Below are 23,049 nucleotides of genomic sequence, written 5' to 3' on the forward strand. Positions count from 1 at the left end.
TTTTGAAATTTTCATGAATGTTAGGATTTCATACATGTATATGCATGGAACTGGTAAAATCTGTAGTTCTTTAAATAATGGTTTGCATGGTGCAACTGTTGGGGCATTTGCAAGAATTCTAACTGCTCTTTTTTTGTAATCTGAATAATGTAATGCTTTTGTTCATGTTCCCCCAGAAAATTATGCCATACTGCAGTACATTGATTGATTGAGTTGGTGTTTTAAGTCCACTTTATGCACAGAAAGGCTAATCGGGACTGCACCTACAGCTTAAAGTGGGATCCGAACCACTATGTGCCTCCACCGGGTATCGAACCCAGCACCCCTTGATTACAAGTCGATGACCCCACCACTGTGCCATCGAGGACTCCCCATACCACAGTACAGAATGAATGATGCCATAGTATAGTGTTTTTGCTGCTTCTAGATTTACTACATTTCTTACTGTTTTTATTGCATAACAAAACCCACTAACCTTGTTTGCTGTAGCTTCAATATGTAGATTCCACTTTAAATTTTCACATAGTTGTACGCCAAGAAATTTCATGTTAGATACATATTCTATGCCCTGATTTTGAAAGTTAATTTCTGGTGCTTCACTGTTACAGCTGTTGATTTAAAATCTGATTGCATTTGTTTTTTTTAGTATTTACCACAAGACCATTCTTTTCTATCCACTCCGACATGTGTGTGATTCTATTCTTTATGTTGTGCTTTAAGAGTTCTGTTTTTGTTCCTGCTATGAGAATGATTGTATCGTCTGCAAATAGTGTTGCATTTGCATGTCTGCAGTTTTGTGGAAGGTCATAAATGTAAATTAAAAATGCAAGGGTCCTAAAATGGATCCTTGGGGGGCACCACACATAATACATTGTTTTTCTGATCGATAATTTCCCTTGTTATTAGCCTTATTGATATGAGTTATTTCTACTATTTGATTCCTGTCCTTTAGATATGATTTAAACCATTCTTTTCTACTCCCCTAATCCCATTATGGTCCATTTTATTTACTAAGATTTTGTGGTTGACGGTGTCAAATGCTTTTGTTAGATCAAGAAATAGCCCTACACATTGTTCTTTTTTTATCCAAAATTTCTCTAATTGCTTCTGTGAATGTGTGTATAGCACATTGTGTAGATTTTCCTTTGCAAAAACCATGTTGTTCTTCTGAAATTATGGAAAACGTGTTGAAAATGTTATTAATCTATTGTACATAACCCTTGCAAGTATTTTTGAGATGACCGGGAGAAGAGAGATTGGTCTGTAATTACTCATTTCATTTTTTGACCCTTTTTTGTGCAAAGGGTTTACTATGGCAGTCTTCAACTGTTCAGGATATTTACCAGTAAAGAAACTTAGATTAACTACATGGCATATTGGGCCGGATAGGTTTGCTGCACATTTTTTAATTACAATGTCAGGTATCTCATCTATGCTGGCAGAATAATTGTTTCCTAAGCGACGTATTATGCTAAATATTTCCTTGTTGTCTGCAGGGAGTAAGTATATACTAGAATCTACTTTAGATATATCACTGGTTTTATAATTTTGTTTTCGGATGTTTTTTGTTATTTTTTCTACTATTCCTGTAAAGTATGTATTGAAGTTTGATGCTACATCTTGGGGATTGACAATGCTTTTGCCTTCATGCTTTAGTGTTATGTTGCCTTTGCATTTTTCGTTCCCTACTATACCTAATTCGGTTTTCGCAATACACCACAATGTTTTTTGTTTGTTATTTGAGTCTAGGATCATATTGTTTTTGTAGTCTTTTTTTTTCTTTCTTGACTGAGTTTTGAAGCTTTATATATATATAAACACATAAGTACCACAAAAAGAGAATATAATGAAGCTAACTTAATTTCTTTAACTATTTAATTAGTAAAGAATCGTGGGATGACCTATATTACCAAACTGATGTGAATGAAGCATACAAGACATTACTGTCTGCCATTTCATACTAATTCAACTTAGCATTTCCCCCCAAAACAAAAAATATATACATTGAAACAAAATCAAATTGGATAACACCCAACATCAAAGAAAACTGGAAAGATTTCATCATAATGAATAAACGCAAACACTAATTCAAAGGTGAAACATTCAATGCATATATATTGATGTTGGGTGTTATCATTGAATAGCTTTGTTTCACTTATTAACCACGTATTTTTTAGTTTTCCGATTCGATGTGTATTTCTCACGATATGTGACCATTCCGGGACTTTTGGACCACCCGGTATGAAATATATGCCACTGAAATGGACAGTACCTAACAACAAATGTATTACAGTTCCCAATGTATTAATTAATGCAGAGTGGAGGACCGTTTTCTTTCTATGAAATTTGACAACTAGTTCAGTTACTCTTCCTGTGTGTAATTGTTAATGTGTGCTTAGTGCCATAGTCAGGATTCTAGAGGTGAGTGGGCATGTATCTATGTGAAATCCAAATGCTTGAAAATAAATTAGTGGAATTTGCCATCATACTGTGGAAATTTTGCAAATACCACCATTCTAAAAAGGCTTTGACATTACATTCTCTTATAATTACTGTTGTATTTTTTGCAGGGCTTCAATGAGGACTATGCTGCAACATATGAATGAAAGCAGTGATGATAATGTTGAAGGTTGATATTTGTAGCTTATTTATATCCAAAGTTGTTGAGTGCAAGGAGATTTACATAGAAACAACATTTTTTTTGCGTCACTTCCATCAGGCCATGACAAGTATTCTGTGTAGCAGTCAATGCGTTTCATCTTGTTTTGCACATTGTTTTATAATGTAGTTATAATTAAACACATTAAGTTAATATTATTGTCAAGCATCATCAATCCATTGAGAATTCAGCATCCCCCTTGTGTATATCCATATTTCTGTGGGATATTCTTTTAAAACTAAAAGTATTTCAAATAAAGTTTATTTTCTCTGTTTAGTAATATACTGTGACTTATTTTGCACACTTAATCCTACATATGTAAGGAATATTTAGTGCTATTTTGTAATAATTTGTGTCCTAGATGGTATATTTTACTGATTCTTACATATGTGGTCTGTTTATTTACTATTTCACTTCTTTTTATAAATTTTCCTTGATGTAATATAGAAATTCCTTAGACCTAATAATTAAATGGAAGAAAAATTGAATATTGTACATATTTAAAGGCTGTAAGATTTATTTTTAAAATATAATTGATTTTTAATTTATATGAGCACAGCAATTTATATACCTTTTACAGAAATAAATAAATGAATAGCCCACATGCAAAGATATGTGCTCTGAAAATATTTTGGTTACTTTGTTGAAAGTATACTCTAAAGAAAATCATATTTCTTTGTTATGCATATGTCAAAATCAAATCTGTGAATATACAGATTTTTTAAAAAATTTGTGCAACACACAACAACACACTACAATATCAGTAAGTGAAAATAAATGTTGCAAGTGAATTTATAATGCTATAAGAAAAAATAAATACTTTAAAATTATTTTCATTTTCTTGTAATTTTGTTATTATTTTCTTTTATTTGGATGTTATTTGATTTGTTTTTCATTTTATAAGGACTTAAATTTATTTGATATCTCCAAAGACACAATTTATCATCACCACATTTTATACAAGATGAGTCAAACGTAATGAAACAACTTTTCAGTGTTATGTAACTATTTAGGATAGAAAATAAAACAAGGTGTCAATATACAGAAAAAACTCGGGAAGATTTACTCACAATATAAAGATTCAATATGGGAACCACATTTTGCATGGAAAACATTGAAACAATAACCATACTCTTGCCATACATGGCCAGCAAGTTGTCGTCTACAGTTTCAAAGGGATTAACAATTCGCCGTTGTAACTGTGGCAGATCTTTCAGAATGAGTGGAACGTATTGATATGCATGTAGAATGTCTTTGCTCCATTGTGATCGAATCATTTCTCGATAACTTAAACATGCAATATGCCTTCTGCTGGTCACTCGCCATTTTATGAGACTTATTATCCTGGCAGAGTAGCTGCAAAGCAGCATAAGTTGCCAAGTGGGAATAAAACTTCCAGAACTTCTCTTTATATTGAGGTTTCGTTTGATTTTCTATCATAAATAATTACATCATAATTACTGTCTAAAGTTGTTGTAAAAACTGCATTACATCGAAAAAAGTTGAGTGTATAATAGAGAAATCAAGTTATATTTTTTATATTCTATCATATAATCCAATGAATAAATGGATCCACAGCTTCCAAAACTTTGTTTTCTTTGTGAGAGGTCACAGAGTAAAATTTACCACTAACCGTTGAAGCCTCTTTTTTGAACGATTGAGTAAAAGAAGATAAACAAAATACAATAACTATGATTTTCAGTAAACTAACTGTACAAAATATAAGAAAAATAATGGATGACAATTGTGTTAGATATTCACTGATATGGTGGATCGAGTAGCAAAGTCTCTCCATTTATGTAACAATAAATTTGGATTCAAATTGGTATATTTTTAATAACTTATAATAGTCATTATTGTAAAATAACAATAATAATTATTGACATTATTATTTGTACTAATCAAGTTTTATCTATGGCCTGGCCCCCTCTACAAATATTTCTAGCGCTGCCCGTGCTGATAAAGGATGAGATCTCCATGAAATAAAATTCTGGCTACAGGCCTGGTGTCCAGTGTGGTGCTGTAGGGTGTATACCTTAGTTTTGTGTAGATAAACAATAGCCATCCATGTATTATCTTCTTTTTAATATTGCAAAACAATTACAAACTGGTACAATGCCATTATACTTTGACAGACACATATACAGCAACTGATAACAGACACAACTACTCAATTAAAATTCATAGACCAAGATGCATAACTAATCAATACACTACATATTTCTCCCACTGTTAAGAATATACTTTTCACCCTCCATGTAGGCCTGCCCACCTTGGCTGAGGAAGGGGGGCTTAGTAGAGAGGGTATCAATAATCATTCATCTACAGCTCTAATACCCACATATCATCAAACCATCTTATGATTCATGCCCATTTCAGATGCCCTCGCTATAACTAAGGATCCTATTAGAGGGACAACCTCAAAGATCTATCTTAAGGTGGTAGTTGCAAGTGTTGATCGAACAGTGTTGACTGCAGGGGTAGTTGCATTTGTGAACTTGGCAACAGAGTTTTCAGCTTGGACCTTGTGTAGACTTCACTTTGGGTAGGCCATTCACACCATACAGGGCATGTCAAGGCAACTTTTTTTTGGACCCTGTAATAAAAAACATTATTTTTATGGATACATACATAAAGAACTTCATATAAGGGGAAACATCCAAAGCATGACCCTTGTGCCCACCTTGTGTGGAACAAACAAGTAATGTCACTTCTGTGCCACATGATCTTGTATTTAGCAAAGTAGAAACAGCTGCCTTAGATGTCACTAGTAAACATCGAGCTGCTACATTTAAGGACCTGTCTCCATTCCTCCTAAAGAAGCAACTTCTGTCAATAGCAGTGATGTTCATTACATAAAAAAAAATGTGCAGCTGGATCCTTCCTATAAAAACCAATACAGATCATGACAGTAGCGGCTTCTGCCTATTTGCACATTCGCACGTGCACACCCAAATAAATCTGTGATGCAAATCATTATTAGTATATTTATTCATTGCACTCTAACTTCAAAGCATCAAATGTTCTCACGTCACTTCACCAAGAGAGGTGGTGGAGAAGCATGCGATCAGTGATATCAACCCACGTAGACCGAGGTGCGCTCGCACTATGCTAGTTTCACTCCCTCTGACGCTGTTTGCAGCAGTCGCGTAGAGAACGCTGATTCGGTCTACTGGCTTGGGCGCCATGCCTAGGGATTTTACATCATTTGGAAACCCATGAACGCAGCGGTCAGTGTGTTAGCTGCAGCAGTCATGCGCCAGAATATAGTGTTACAAACCCATTCCATTTGAAACCGTGTGACAGAGTCGAGGTAATCCATACATCATTGCAAATTGAAAGGTGTTTTTTTTTTATTATTATTAGAAAAGGGAAATTTCGATGGTATATTGTTGCCCTCATCCTGTTCCGAGCATGGCAGGGAGCAAGAAAGAAGGGGAAGGGGAGGAGGGCGACTGAAAGCGAAACTGGTGTTTTAATCGTGCCTGGTATTGCCTTTGCTTAGTGCATCTTGGCCAAAATAAACGGTCCCTGTAATGCAGTAGTCGAATTATCAACATGCGCAGAGGGCAGCTGTTTTGCAAAATTGTTTAACGCTGTCAAAAGTTCATTCCTGTTTCAGTGCAAAGTGTTTGATTTCATGATGAAAGGGGATATTGTACATAGTGAAAGTAGAGACTTAATATTTAGCGTTGTTGAATTTTTGGAGGGAAGTTTGCCACAAAGAGTACAGTGACTGCAGTAATACCCAGTCGTGCCATAAGTTCTGTCTCTAAGTGCATGAGCTCCACACAGCCCATTCGACTGACGTCCGTGACCAGCTGTGTTTACAATAGGTTGTGCGCATCCTCTAGCATAAACCAGTCCCTAGTTTGTGGCATTCACTTGTCCAGTTAACATGGAGTGGGGCAGCAAGGAGAATCGGATTGCTGTGATCGCGTTGCATAAGTGCAACAAGTCACCGGTGGAGATTTTCAATCTTCTAAAGCCATTACAAATTACGCAAAAATTTGTGTATCTGTGCATCAACCGGTTCAACGACATCTCCTCTATCGATGGCAGAGCTAGAAGTGGCCGTCCGCGCACTTCACAGATGCCAGCAGCTGTGAAAGCCGTAGCTGCTCGAATTCGTCAAATTCCTCTTCGAAAACAGAAACTTATGGCACGGGAGATGGATATACCAAAGAGGACGATGTCCCGCATCATCAAAGAGGACCTTAAACTTGGGGCTTACAGAAGAACCACAGGACAACTGCTGGAACCTGCTCTGAAGAAGATATGAACCACAAGAGCCAAGAGGTTACTCCAGCGGTACGCGGACGGAAAACACAGGCGAATCCTTTTCACCGATGAAAAAATTTTCACCGTACAAGAAAAATTCAACCGGCAAAATGACAGGATTTATGCCACAGTCCTCGGGAAGCTGGGTCCAACGAGGCCACCACCCAGCTTCAATCATGGTTTGGTGGGGCATGTCGTACGACGGTGTCACCCAGCTGCACTTTTGCGAACAGGGAGTCGAGACCAAGGCTGCAAATTACCAGAACGATGTTTTGGAGAAGGTAGTTAAACCATTGAATCACACTCTCTTTTCTGGTGAAGATTGGACACTCCAGCAAGACTCCGTGCCGGCACACAGGGCGAAGATGAACCAGCAGTGGTTGGCCAACAATGTTCCCAACTTCATAGCCGCAGAGGATTGGCCCTCTGGAAGCCCGGATCTCAACCCACTGTACTACCGCCTTTGGGACTACTTAGAGGAGAAGGTCTGCAAGAAATCTCACTGCAATATTGACTCGCTTAAGGCCAATTTAGTGAAAGCAGCCGCTTCCATATCCCAAGATGTGGTGCGTTCCATGATTGACGCATGGCCTCAACGATTGAAGATGTGTGTGCAGGCCAAAGGAGGCCACTTTGAATAGACTGTTTTATTTCGTTCCTGTGTCCCTAATGTACACTTGGCAATAAAGGATTTAGTGTACTACAACATTTTGTGTTATTTAGACCTATTGGAATGGGGGACAGAACTTATGGCACGACTAGGTATATGGATATGGCGGATGGGAAGGTAAAAATCTGAAGTATGAAGCAGGGCAGGGCAGTGTGGACTGAACAGGGTTGGCAAAATTTGTGTTTTTTTTTCGATTTTTTTTTGTTTTAAACATGTTTTTACACGTTTTAAACAAATAAAACGTTTAAAACATAATGCCAAGAAGACTTATTTTCTAAGAATCAGTGTTTGGAAGTAACTAGTTACAATAACAGTTACTTTTTTTAGGAAATGTAACTGTAACTAGTTACTTTTAGAAGTGAGTAACTGTAACTGAGTTACTCTTTTACGATAGAAGAAACGTTTTAACAGTTACTTTTATAGTTACTTTGAGACACTTAAATTGCTATGTAAGTGTCGTAAATTATTGGCTATTTAGGACTTAAAGTGAGCTAGAATTCCGTTTCTGCTGCGATATAAAAGCCCATCCTTTGATTCTTCCAAACAATAGATGAAGAGGAAAAGAGAAAGTTGTTGTAGTAAATTTATCTCCCGTCAGTGGGCAGTTGGTAGGCTCCAGCCAGATGCCAGACATTTCAAGGTTTATCATATGTTTCATCTTTCGTTTGGTAGACCTGAATTCCAAACTGATACACACACCTCGGAAGAGGGGTGGATTTCTCAGAAGCGGGAAGATAAACTTCCTATTGCTGACAGTTTGCCATTGTCAGTTGTGTGCTATGAAGTGTGTCTTGTTTCTGTAGTTTGTTCCTCAGTGACCTTATAACTTCCCCCTTCTGTAAGCAGTATGCGATAGCTTCTTCCATTGCTATAATATCGGATGAAGCTGAAAAGGGATGTACTGCAATATTTCAGTGTTTTCATGAAAAAAGTGGGCGAGGGAACCCAGTTTCGGCACCTTGCCCCTCCCGGTTTTGGAACCCATTCTCACCACTGGCTACTACATTATGATTTTTATCATTTTCTGGTTCATAAACCCTTGAAATTATACAACAAATTTATTTCTCTCTGACACACCCTTTATGTGCTCCCTTCTTAGAATATATTCTACGTGAGTGATATCTCTCTCTCTCTCCCTCTTTCTATACAGTTTGTAGAATCTCCCACACTCCAATGGACATTCCTTAAGAACAACAATGATAATAAATACAAATATTTAAGTCGCAGTAGCTCAGGTCAAGCTTCGTGGCGGAGTGGTTAGCTCAACACACTATGTGTCAGGAGTCCCGGATTCTAGTTCGTTTCGGACATGGATGTTTGTGTTTGTTCCAATGAGAATACAGAAAACAGAAAATTTACATACGTAAAAATTGAGAAGATGTGAACAATGGTGGATACTATGGCATAGGGTATGCCTTAAAAAAAAAATCATTTGGGTGCCTGACTACCATGCGAGAGACCCTGGGTTTTATCCTTCGTGGGGAAGAATCGAGATTTTTCTACCTGTTGAAGCGGCTCCAGCACGCATAGGGTGACCAGACGTACTCTTTTATCCGGACATGTCCTCCTTTTTAGGTGTCTGTCCAGCGTCCGGGCAGATTTTTTAGAAATCGGTAAATGTCCTCCTTTTTCGGAAAGATTGATTGATCCATTGAGTTGGTGTTTTAAGTCCACTTAAGCACAGTAAGGCTAATTGGGACTGGACTTAGTTTAAAGTTGGATCCGAACTACAATCCGTCTCCACCAGGTATCGAACCCGGGGCCCCTTGATTACAATGCGACGACGCTACCACTGCCTCATCGGAGAGGCCCCTTTTTCGGAAAGAGTGCAGCATCGACTATAGCGAATGTGCTGCACAGGCAATGTATCAATACCGACGATCATAATTTGCTATTTTACATGGGGCGCATGATCAAGTTTTTCTGAACGTGTCATCATCATTATATTTCTAACTTGTTGCTTCTACTTCTGAGGGAGCCCCAGATTGCCTGCGGGAACGCATACAGTCTCTGCAGTTCTGTTTCGAGTCACACATACGCAATACAGAAATGCATAGTGAGAATTTTGATTATTGAGTAATAGTTACTTTTACTAAAGTGTAAATTCAACAATAAAAGCATGAAAATATTAACGTTTTAAGGATGGAAGAATCAAACATGAGGCAGAGTGTCAAGTAGGCGTATGCAGGGCTGCAATTGTGTTCTGGTGGGATGGAACGGTATACAGTATACAATATATATCATAATTGCAGTTTTTAACTTTCATTTTAAAAGTTGTGCAAATGCAAAATTTGTAATCGGGGCTCATTTTCAAAGGTGTTTGCATTTACGTCTTTGGTTTTTCACAAGTCCATTGCTGTTTTCATTTGAAAACTTTGATCTTCTCAATATTTGTGGAAGGGCTGCAGCCCCATCAGCCCCTCCCCATCTGTGTCAGTGGCTGTCACATTTCCCTGTTGATGAAAGAGTGCCAGAAATGTTCGCATCATTAAAATGTTTCTTGTTCAAACCTAAACTACCTAAAATTTTAATTCAGTTTCTTTCGGAAATAGGTTAAGCGAAACTTACTTGTTTCATTTGCATTCACATTGGGGATATTTCATTCCAAAATCCAAAGGATTTGAAAAGGAACACATTTGCGTGCTTAAAATTATAGATACTCTTAGTTATGATTGTTAGAGCATTTATTAGAAGATTGCTTTCTGTGTTTAAAGGTAAGAGGAAATTATTGAAAGTGCTGAAAAAGATGGATTTGTGAAAGAGGTAGAACAATATATGTTGCTTGTGAGTCTTGTTGATGAATTTGAATGATTTAAGTGAAGGAATAAAACAAATCGGAAATACAGTGATGTTAAAAAATGTATGGAAATCTATGGTTTAAATTAAAGGAATTTATATTGATGATGTTAAAGTTTTTACTAATTTTTCATCTTAAAGCAGTTTGTTGGTGGTAATTCTGAATTAGAAAATGTAAATGAGAAATAGACTAAATATTTCCATTCAAGTAAGTCTGCCGAATGTTATTCAGAACTACTCAAAATATAGCAAAATATTTATTTTCTGTGCCGCGACAACTTAATACAAATGTTGAGAGAATTTTCTCACAAATATCAACAAATTGTTGGAGAAAGTCAGATCTCGTACCCCTGCGGAACGAAAAACTTACTTACCTGAGGGGGCTCAAAAGCCCATACTTTGTTTTATCACTAAAATTCAAGAAACCGTCACTGCTTGTCTTGTTGTTTATATAAATACAGATGCCGGCGGAGTGGTTAACACATCACGCTACGCGCATCCATTCGTCACTCATCTCCATCTTCGCAAATTAGCCAAAACTGGCACAAAAAGCGAAGTAAAATAAAGAAAATCAACCAAAATCAATCAAGATAAGTACAGTTATTTAATAATTTTAATAATTACAAAAATTAACATCATAAATGAGAAAAATAACCACTTGTTGTATGATTGTCACACACACATTTTATACACTGAACCTCACAAAAACAATATTATTTATCCATCAAAGTTTTTTTTCGTGTTTATGTAGTTGCTGTTATTTATAAATAATTATTACTATAAAATACCATTGTTACCAACCATTTGTGCACTGCCATTATCAATGGCACGAATAACATGCATCCAATAAAAGGGGAGTTGCCTGATAGCCCAACCAAGTGAATTTTCCCTTTACGTTGCATTTTATGTCTTTATGAACAAATGTAATACCGAAATATTTTGAACACTCTAGGGAACATTGTAATTTATTTTTAATTTTTTTTTCTAAAAATATTCAGTTGAAAAATCTAAGAAGTAGACAGCCCCCCCCCCCCCTTTTGGATAAGCTAAGGTTAAGGGTAGGTGTCCTCTTTTTTGGGGTTTTGTCCTCCTTTTTAGCCATGCTCTGTCCTCTTTTTTGAATGTATGTGTCTGGTCACCCTAAGCACGCACCCAGCGTCGTATAAAGTGGGTGTCTGGAGGAAATCCTGGGGGGGGGGGTAAAGCATGCCAGGGGCGTGGTGCTGATCTCATCAGCCCCATCTTCGACCATGATCAAAAAAGTGTGGGGCTCTAACTCCACACCCACACCAATAGGAATACCAAAGCAAAGATGGAGGGATAATGATGAGATGGACCTAAAGGAAATTGGTAGGGATGGAAAGGAGTATATAGATCTTGCTCAGGACAGATGCAGATGAAAGGCATGTGTTGCTGCAGCCACGAACCTTCAGGTTTAAAAAGACTAGAGAGTTAGTTAGTTAGCTATATTTTAAATAAGCATAATTTTTGGTTTGTAAGTAGTGGATATAACAAAAGTACATTGCATTGTGTGAAAACTGTGTCAACTTTGCATTATAAGCAGAAAGTTAAACCAATTTGCCTTAGAAATACATTTTAAGAATAACACAAAATAGCATGCATAATAGAAAATTAAGGAACTTTGTAATGCATTAAAGTACTAACTAGGGCTAAATAATTCAAGTACTATAAAATATTAGTCTCGGATTCTTTTGTGTGTAAAATATAATTATTAGTTGCACTGATAGGTACAAATATTAACTTTATACACCTTCATACACTCTAAATAACAAAACTTTGATATATAAATTAGTAACAATTTGTTAAAAATTAAGTTAAACTAAAAATAATTAGCTTTGTTTTCTTAAATAAATATAAAGTAGTAAAAATACTAAACAAATAATGCCTTCTATTCTTATTTAAAAGATGCCAAACAGTGTAAACCAGTTGTTAGTGGCTAAATAACATTAAAAACATAAAACTTGAAGGCAGTAACAATATATTTTAAAAAATACTGTTTTTTACCTAACTTTGTAAATTAAATACTAGTACATTTTGTCAAGTTATAAATAAAATATACCTATTTCTTTGGTATTTGTACTATAGTCAAGGAAAATGTTAAAACTTGGCTAGTACAGTAAATCTGAGAGTTTTAGCTTTATTTGTCCGTAACTGGATATAAGTGTAACTTGTTAATCTCGCCAAACACAATCTTTACCTCAATTTTGAAAGCTAGCTGAACTCAATAACACCACTTCTTTATAGTCTTGAATGTTGGAGGATCCTTATTGTACACACGACGAAAGTTTCGTTGCACTTGAATAACTGATTTTGTTTTTGCATACCACCACACAACCAGTGCACGCTCATTTAGAATCTCCATTTTCAAACAATCGATTGTTGCAGCACCACCATGGCTATTGCACGCACTAAAACATTACCACATAAACTTTTTGAGTTTCTGCTTCTGCTTCTTCCTGAATCACAGCTGTAGAATCTGAAATGAAAAAGTTATAGACTTTCAAAATGTTGGAGTCTCATTGTGGACACGCTGTATTTCTTAACATAACTAACTTTACCTTGTGCCCAGATAGCTTAGTTGGTATAGTGTTAGGCTTTTAACCTATCTGTGCAGGGTTCGAGTCCCAGTCTGGAAGGTTACCATTTTTAAATTTTGTCATCAGATCTTGTGCAGAATGGATATAAAATATGTTTACAGTCTAACAGATTATTATTTATCTTCAAATTTCTTAAGTAAGCTTTTAAGTTTCTCAAATATCAGCATCTTTAGCTAACAGTACAGCATAACCAGTATTTTTATGATAGAAATGTTCTGGAGGTACAACCTACACCTACTGTAATATCTCTGTGGTATTAACTTATATGCAGCCCATAACTTTTGGGACTGTATCTCCTCTGTTACATTTCCTCGCCATTTACCCTTAGCGTCGCGATTAACCTCAGAAGCAAAAAAAGCAAAATCTTATATTTGTTCTTTTTATATCTCTGAAACCACCTACACTATAGAACTACATTTAATGCATTTTGCTGTCTTCCTGTTTTATCTGTTAAACATAGTAATCAATAAAAATATACTTAATAGAAAAATCTGTTTTTGAGATACTTAAATCGGGTAATCTGCTTTTGCGTAATTTCTCAGAAATATAGACAATCATAGTTCTTGATACATTTAGAACCTGATATAATTTGCATAGCACTCTAGTTAGTGTTAGCCTGTGTGCTTCTGGTACATGTAGTTACTTGAAAAAGCAAATATTGCGTGTGTAAAGGATAGCCTTCTTGTGAAACAGTAAAAAATCAACCTTATTTCCTCGTAATATTAACTGTAAGTGCTTCTTGCAGACTAATAAGGCTCTGGCATTTGGTCTTACGTCACCTGCAATCCTCTGTAAGGTTCGTGTTGTCCTATAAATTGTCGATAAACATGCTAAATGCCTAGTTACAGCCTAAGGTTTTGGCTTCAATCAGAGGATTTTAGTCCTCAGATAGTGATTGTAGCCTCGTATAATAAACCAAATGGAAATAACCCAAATGTTGATGCACCAAAAAAGAACAGTAATACTTAAAAAATACCTTGAAAAAGGCTATAAGGCTAAATTATTCTTCTAGCATAGAAAGAAAAGTTTAGCAAGTGGAGCTATGGTCCATATAGTCAGTCGTCTGTGAACTTCGTATTGTCCTGTGAATTGTCAATATAGCCTATTGATAAATGGTTACATTTAAAAAGAAAAGAAACAATGTTGGTAAGCATTCAGTTATGATCCTCTCAGTAAAGGGATTTCAGTCCTCATAATTATTTTAGTTACAGTATAAGGGGAAATTGTCGAAATGTTAAACATTTCGTGTACTTTATCCAGTAAGCATTAGCTAGATATACAATAACAGCGTTACAGACATGAAAAATTAAGCAAGCTTTGATATTCTAGTGGCACATAATAAGAATAAAATATCCTTTAAAATACTCTGACAGATAGTTGTGGGTTATCTGAGATGGAAATTTTCAAGCCCCCTCTCCTGCATAAATAGGCTCTAGAATTCACTAAGCCTCAATAATGTTGGGTACCTGAGATAAAAGCAGATGGAGAAACTCTAAAATAAACAAACTTTCCTACGTAGCAGGCGTAACCTGCCCTAAATTGATATAGAAATACAAAACCAAAAATAGCATCGTAAAAATCAGTAAACCCTAATAATAATAATATATTCTGTGGCTTATATTTTAGCTAAAAGTACTTTTTCTTTGGTGTTTTTGAAAAGATTTAAATAAATACTAAACTCTAAGTTAAAAATTTGTGAATATATGTGTGATACAAAAAAATAAATAAAAATTAATGCAAACCCTGCAAAAGAATCAGTGAAAAAGTTGAAAACATCTCTTTGTGCATCCAAAATATTATAAAAGATCCTTCCTGAATGAATTAAATTGTGTTATTTGAGTAATAATAAGCCTAAACTTGTAAAATAAACAGACAAAACTCGACAAAACATACTTTGTGTGTCGAAAATGTAACTAAAAGTATTTCCTGAACAGATTGAATTGTGTTATTTGAGTAAAAATGGGTATAAGCATGTAAAATAATAAGTTAAAAGTTGTAAAAATATCTTTGCCATACCAAAATGTAATAAAAAATGTTGCCTGAATAGATGAAATTGTGTTATTTGAGTAAAAAATAAGCATAAACTTGTAAAATAAAAGGACAGAACTTGACAAAACACACTTTGTGCGTCCAAAAGATCTTTCCAAAATGTGTTATTTGAGTGAAAAACCCTAAAGTTGGAAAATAACCAAACAAAACTTGACAAAACACAAGTTTAAATCGTGTTATTTTGGTACAAATAAGGATAAGCTGGGAAAAGGTTTGACATAAAGTCGAAGTTTGGTAAAATATTATATTAAAAATCACACAGTAACAGAGATTCACTAGTTAAACAAACATCCTGTTGGTTATAAACCAATAATCAAATTGCCCGGGGTTCAACACGCGTTGATAAATGTAAATAGTAAAAACTTTAGGTACATAAACTTGCAAAATAATAAGTTAAAAATTGAAAAATTTCTTTGCGAGTCAAAAATATAATAAAAAAGGTTTGCCTAAAATTGATGAAATTGTGTTATTTGAGTAAAGATAGGTCTAAACTTGTAAAATTATAAGTTAAAAGTTGAAAAAATATCTCTGTGAATCTAAAACATAATAAAAATGTTTCCTGAATAGATGAAATTGCGTTATTTTGGTAAACAATAAACATAAACTTGTAAAATAATAAGTTAAAAGTTGAAAAAATGTCTCTCTGAGTCTAAAATATAATAAAAAATCTAGCCTAAATAGATAAAATTGTGTTATTTGAGTAAAAATACATGAAAACTTGTAAAATATTTGACATAAAGTCAAAGTTTGGTAAATATAAACTCAATATTATGTTAAAAACACGCAGTAACATAAATTACAAACTAAATCAATAATCAAAGGGTCCGAGGTTCAACACCCCGTCATAAAAGCAAATAGTAAAAAAACTTTAGGCCCAGTCCCAGATAGCTTTCCCTTCTTCCTAACTCGGATGAAACCCTTACGCTTCGTTCTCCTTGTTCAAGGTACAATTCTCGCTCCAATCTAATTGGGTATCCCAAAATCCCTTTTTCTTGTGTTCTAGTTAAACCTTGGGTTACTTTGACAGAAACATGTCCTAACATGCTAGCGTTCTACCCTAAAACCCGATCTACAGCACCCCGTGCCCTGGGGGCAACCCTGAGCGGAATGTTAATTGGCAGCGGAAACCGGTTCTGGAAAGCGACGTATAGCTTCGGAGTTTGGCCTTAACCGCTCATTCCCAGACATTCTTTGTTGTCTGGTTCAATCCCTCCCCTGTCCTACGGCGTTGCATACCTTTCTCCTATTCTTGCGTTCTAGTTGACCTTGGAAAAACCGGTTCTGGAAATCTAACGACGCGTTTTCTAATTGGTGAAACAGGTTCTTTATTTTGTTCTGACTTCATTTGACCTGACCGCACATCCCCCAAATTCCTTTGTCGTCTACCTGCGCTCAGTTCTCTGTCTTCTGTCAAGCTTTCCAAATCACCGTCTTTCATATGATATAACATTATTCCTTAGTACACTTTAACCATTTATTATTATTTCTTAGTACACTATAATTATTACCGTTACATATCGTGGGTTCGAGTACCGAGAACATAAGTTAAATCGTAATCGGACCTTTCACACCCTTCATAGAGTTTCATAAACCGTAAACTCTTATTTTCAATATTATAAACATTAATATTATCGTTTCATACATTACATACTTTGCAGTAATGAATATAAAATCATATGCATAGTGTTTAGTACCACTAATTACCTTCTATACACATATTTTTCATAAAATAAATAATTATATATTCATAAAAGTTATAAATATGCAAATACATAAATGTCAATTTTTCTAATAATATGAAAATTTATTCTAAATACATGCAAATTATTTCTAAATACTACATGCAAACAATTTATGAATATTAAATACCGACCGACGTTGGCGGGGTCAACCTCTACTAACCATACTGTACTGTCTTCCGCAACGACTGAATAGCAACTGACGTGAAGGTCGAAGCACACCGGATTATAAACAGCGAACTGTCTGCAGTCACGACTGAATAGCAACTGACGTGAAGATCGAAGCACACCGGATTGTAAACAGAGGACGTTGGAAGCAGCACACATGACATCAGGTGACTGAAAACGTCGCCCTCCGTGGGGCCTCCCCCATGGCGCAGTGGTAGCGTCGTTGCCTTGTTATCAAGGGGCCCCGGGTTCGATACCCGGTGGAGGCATATAGTGGTTCGGATCCTACTTTAAACTGTAGGTCCTGTCCCGATCAGCCTTACTGTGCACAAAGTTGACTTAAAACACCAAATCAAATCAAAACGTCGCCCTGCGTCAATGTGGGTTGCCTACCGTGAAGCGGGAGATGTGAAATTATGTGATCTTGTCATCTGTGTAGTACCAACACGATACGTTTCCGGACATGGGTTCCTTATCAAAACTTGATATCCTAAGTCCCCTCTACCACCCCTAGAAGTGTGTAATAGGAATTCTGAATCACCCTGTATATTACAAATGTATGTATTTATCCTACTTTTACGTCGCTTTTCCGTCCCTTTGTCAAACCGCAACGATGAGAACGCATGGTTAATTTAGTATGTATCTTCTCTAACGTCACATTTCTTGTCACTTTTGGCTATTCGCGACAATGGAGATGAATGACTACAAGCAGTATTCGAAGTTGGGGTTGCAGGAGAACACTACCCCTACCCCCACCACCACCACCACCAACAACAGCAATAACCAGCACAATTTAAGTACCACCCAACCTGACTACGAGACGAGACTTTGGTCTGTCCCGTCTCGTTTCGAGAATATTTACTCCTTCCTTCTCCTTTTACGAGATGAGACGGGAAATGTCTCATCTCGTAAGCAGTAATAACGGTAACGATAGCATAGAAGCATCCCCTTTAGCTGTCCCTTCGGCCTCGAGCAACTGAGTCATGAATTTTCTGTGTAATAATTAGGTCAGTTCATTCGTGGTAATTTCTGAATCGGCATATGGTTTGCATATACTACGTATCAGGAAGATATCCATTTTTAGAGGGCTCGTAGCGTTGAAACGAGTCAAACAAACAACCAAATTTTTTTTTGTCTTAATAATCTCTATGCACTGTGAAAGTTTGAACGGTATACATTTGTATACGTTCTTTATTGTATATTTTTTTCGAGATTTGAGACGAGAACGAGAACTGCCCTTCCAAACCAAGGCGAGAAGGAGGCGGATGAGACATTTACAAATGAACACGAGAAAGGCATTTACAACCAAAACTGCCATGTCTCGTCTCGTCTCGTCTCGAAAGGGCCCCTAGTGATGAGGTTGTGAACCAACAAATTAACGCAATCCTGGTAAAGAGATGAGGCGGCTGTTTCACAGTACAAAATTAAATATATATCGTACCATTTTAGAATCTGATATAATGTAATATATATTTCCTTGTAATAATTGTACATAAACAATAAAGTATTGATATGTATAGGTCTACTGTGCAGCTGATGAAATCTTCTACAATGTATTTTTCCTTACCTGCACAAAAATATTTGATCATAATTTGCGTAACAAAAATGAAACACAAACTGAAATTGCTTATGGAAAATAATGTAAAAAATATATATAAATAAATAAATAAAGTGAAGAATATGAAAATCGAATAACGTACTTTTATGTCACTCTGATTTTGCACTACATAGGTAAATTTTGATAAATATAAGTTTAAAATATATTTTTGAAAATTTGGTCAGTAACCAATTTTACAAGTAATATTTTTCGCATGACTTGAGGAGGACACGCACGCAGCAGAATTCTTTCATTTATCTTGCACGTAGGCAGCAGGAATATTTAATAGAAGAATGATCATTACATAGCATAGCTTTCCCTTCCGCGATTGCTCCTTCTTCCATTATTTAAATCTGCACAGATTTTTAAAACTGCTGCACAAGATGGCTCTCCGTGGGCTACCCCCAGTAAACTGGACGCTCGAAGCAGACGACAAACGAGCTCTCTCTAAGTAGTGGCGTATTAACATGGCGGGGCGTGTTTTGAGCGCAAAGCGGCCTCGCAACTTTGGAAGTCTCGTTATTGCTTTAAACTGAACGCAGAGAAACGCGAGAACTTGCAGGGGTCATTTTTCCAGGGTGTAGTTTTTAAAATTACTTTTTAAAAAAATTGAGTGGAAATGTCCATTATGCATAAATTTGTGCGCTTCTCTGTAATACAAAACTCAATTACACGTTAGTGCAAAATATGTTTGTGTTCATCCATTTAAGAATTTGTGAGCCTAGTTGATTGCAGTGGCATCTCGTGGCCTCAAATTTGGCCGGGGCTTATTTTTTTAAAGAATTTAAAATATAATGACAATTCACATAAATTACAAAAAAATAGGATTTTTTTTCTTCTAGACTACAAAACTGGACTTACTTTTTGAAAAAATTAAAAATGTAATGACAAATTACATGAATTACAAAAAAATGGGTATTTATCTTCTTTTAAACTACAAAACTGGACTTATTTTTTTAAAGAATTTAAAATATAATGACAATTCACATGATTACAAAAGAAACCGGTATTGTTGTGAAACATACCTTTCTACGAACGTTGACTCTTGTTCTTCTGCTCAGCAAATGTTGTTATTACTTTTTCGTTGAAGCCCTCTATGTTTGAAATGTATTCTATTTCTATTGTAAGAAAGTGCCAAGGCATTTGGTCTGTCTTGTCCCATTGCATTTCTTAAGCAGGTTTTAATACGCTTCAATGTGCTGAAACATCGTTCAGATTCAGCTGTTGCCACTGGAGTTTTTAAAACTATGTTTGTCACTTTTACTGTTTCTGAAAAGGTATCCTCTAAATAATTTTAAATAAAAAATGAATGCAATCTACTGATAGAGTTTATGTTTTTCAACTCTTCACTACAATAAAGAACACGAAGTTCCCTCTTTAGTTTTCCCTCTTCTATGAAGGGATAATAAATCTGGGAAGATGCCTCTGTTTAAAGATTGTTCTCTTTCATTATGTCCTCGTAGAGCAAGTCCATGTCGACCACAGAATTTTAAGCAATCGATAATTCTATTTAATATATGCCTATTTTTCCGGACAAATTCATTGTGTCTTGTAATTGACAGCCTATGTCCTTCATCAATTTGTGTTCGAACATCAACCCTGCCAAACTCACTCAAACATAGCGAATGAAAGCCACCAAAACACTACAGAACAACACGCGAGATCGAACGCGACGCAACGGAGCTAGCCCCGAATCAGCACTCAAATCCATTGCACTCTCCCCTCCTCTCCCTGCTAGCATGTGACCTTCACTGTAGCGTAGGTGGGTGTAGGCCACGCCTTCCTTTGCGACGTGCCCCGGAAAGCGATAATTGACATCAATGCCGCTAGGAGGGCTGTCGTATCCATTGTAACAGACGATGAATTTACGTGGGTAAAAATCGCCTTTTAAAAGACTGTGTGATAGTTATGCGTTATGGTGATTGATAATTACGTGAATACGTCCGTTTTTCTTTAGGGGCTAAGCCCCGGAAGCCCCAAGGGACGAAACGCCACTGGTTGATTGGAAAGGTTGATTACATTAATGTCGAATTTGTAACTACTAATATTCCTTTATTTGACACGAGAAACGTTTATTGTGGTTGTTTTTGCGTTCGTATTGTTTATACGTTGTCGAAAATTGTATAATTCGAAGTGTAAAGGCCACGTATTTACTTTCTAGTCACAGTACAGGATAATCAGTTACTTCTTCAACAATATATTATGTTCCAGTTTAAAAGCATTATGTGCACGATGATAAATATAACATGGAATAAATATAATGTCCATCAATGAAATTTGTCTTCGTTCTATTTTTATGGACTATTTCACATATATATTGTGAATAATTTTATACCTTTACACTCAGTGTGAGCAATGAATGTTATGCACATATCATCCATTGTTTCTTCCTCTATAAAATATTTCTGTCAAAACATCAATATCTTTGCGATTATTCTAATGAACTATATTAAAACGTGCTTGTGTCAAACACTAGCATTTAACTTGTCTAGAAATGTAGAAGAAACTTTAAACAAGTTCCTAAAGTGAAAATTTGCTACTTAAATAATCAGTACTCTTGCACCGTCAGTCAATGTGATTTCATGTAAGCTATTTGCTATATTTTCATCCATGGTCCGTATTGAAAAGTAGGAGAGCGAGATATTATCTCAACCTGTTCTAACGTCAGGTGCTAGGGGAGAATATACTAATTATTAACTGACATGTCAGGGAATATAAAGTTGTAATATATGCTCAACGACTATCAATATATTGGATTATTATACTCTCGAATTCGTAACCTGGCTAAAATTTAGACTCCAGGGTCATCATCTCGTCATTATACACACGCACAGCACACCTATTTACATGACACGATTTTAACACACGCCTAAAACTGACGTTTTATCCTGAAAAGCAACTTGAATCATGTATTTCCCTTTGATTTTTACCATTACCTGGCTTTTCCACCGAAAAGAACACAAAATTCCAGTGGCCACTAACAATGGCAATATTCTCCTCATAGTACAGTACATGAGGCCTACTGGTTCTTTTGCTTTTTGCTTTGGATTTCTTAATTAAAGTAGGCTGATTTCCCTAATATTCTCAATGAGTTTCATTTTCCGCGTGACAGTAAATCTCTTTGAATAGGCTTGAAATAGTGTGTTATGTAAGTTCAGTGTTCTTAGCATCTAGGTGTTTCGAGTAGGTTAGGCTAGTTACGCTTGTTGCATTAGTATTAGTACACTTTCACTCTTTGCCTGCACGTGTATACGAAAATTGACAATTAAATTTTACTTTGAAGATTATAAATTAATTCACATTATACACGAAAATTGCGTTTCCAAAGTTTAAAAGCTTATTTGATACGGAATTCTAATCTTACAAACATTTTGCGCATCCTCCTGTAAGTAACATTTTTAGAAAGTTATCTTGCATACGGAACTCTGACCCATAACATGTTATTAGATAGCATTTATATAAGAACGCTGATAATTCTCTACGAATTCACAATAAGTTTCAAATGTTGAATAATATTTTTATCTGTATCGCCTTTTTTCTTTAGTAATTTGAAGAATAAAGTTAGATTATGCAGAACGGTAAAGGTTGCATTTTACTTTCAACAATATCATTTACGTACTTTCTAATTTTACATAAATTTTGAAATGTTCTTGGAGGTGAAAGCAACATTCTAAATGAACAAGAAAGAACGATTTAGTCAAAAGACTAAACACTATCTTTTGCAGTTCGTTGTGTTAAATATTGTAAATGAAGTATTTCGTTAAGCGGGCTGTTGCTTTATTGAGCAGCTGCACATAGTGGCTATGAATTAATTTACAGTTCTAACAACTAAAACATATTATTTTATATTATATATATTGTCTAACTGTAAATGTACAACTATTTTAAGGCAAAATATAGTTCTTTTGTTGTTCTTTCAATTTTACCTTCAAATGAATAAACTGATAACGTTTCATAGCGAAGATAATTTTTTTTAAAATATTTGTATGTATGTACGAGTGTGTGTTTTGTATTTTTGTTATACACAGTGTGTCCCATAATTTTCCGGACTGATGTCGAAGTGCATTTACATATTGCATCATTTGGAAAAACACCCCTTCCCAAATTACCCTGATGTTGTCTCTATCTTGCTGGTAAATTTGAACGTAGGGGAAGTATCCTCTTAAAAGTTACAGTAACACAAACGACACCACCCAAGGTCACCATGTCGGAAATGACCAGAAAAACCAAAGGAATCAACATTGCCTGGACCTGATTAGGGCTGCGGACAGGGATTCCAATTTCCTGAAAACTATCGTGACCGGTGACAAAACATGGTGTTTCCAATACGAGCCGTTAACAAAGCACCAGAGTTCGGTGTGGAAGAGGCTAGAGTCCCCAAAACCCAAGAAAGTTCTCCTGTAGAAGTCCCGTAGGTATGAAGACGATTCTCGTCACGTTCTTCGATTCCATGGGCATCATTCATAGATAAT

General features: G+C 35.8%; 2 protein-coding genes across 2 annotated transcripts in view; both read left to right on the forward strand.

The window, feature by feature from the left end:
* The window catches only part of Apoltp (Apolipoprotein lipid transfer particle), a 335,784-nt gene extending 331,642 nt beyond the window's left edge, over window positions 1–4,142 (forward strand). Inside the window, exon 75 of the mRNA XM_083117428.1 lies at window positions 2,571–4,142. Within this exon, the coding sequence (XP_082973554.1) occupies window positions 2,571–2,606 (36 nt within the window). The 3' untranslated portion in view covers window positions 2,607–4,142. The remainder of the gene's footprint in view (window positions 1–2,570) is intronic.
* Window positions 4,143–6,557: 2,415 nt separating this feature from the next.
* LOC145982388 (uncharacterized) lies at window positions 6,558–6,941 on the forward strand. Its single transcript, XM_083115923.1, has one exon. It carries the CDS (start codon window positions 6,558–6,560, stop codon window positions 6,939–6,941), a length of 384 nt encoding a protein of 127 aa, XP_082972049.1.
* The last annotated feature ends 16,108 nt before the right edge of the window (window positions 6,942–23,049 follow it).

The sequence above is a fragment of the Lepisma saccharinum genome, chromosome 2, assembly GCF_977018435.1.
Source record: "Lepisma saccharinum chromosome 2, izLepSacc3.1, whole genome shotgun sequence".
In the NCBI taxonomy this organism is placed as follows: domain Eukaryota; kingdom Metazoa; phylum Arthropoda; class Insecta; order Zygentoma; family Lepismatidae; genus Lepisma; species Lepisma saccharinum.

What these genes read in the sequence shown, in the direction of transcription:
- LOC145982388 (XM_083115923.1), top strand. Translation starts at nt 6,558, where the DNA reads ATGGAGTGGGGCAGCAAGGAGAATCGGATTGCTGTGATCGCGTTGCAT.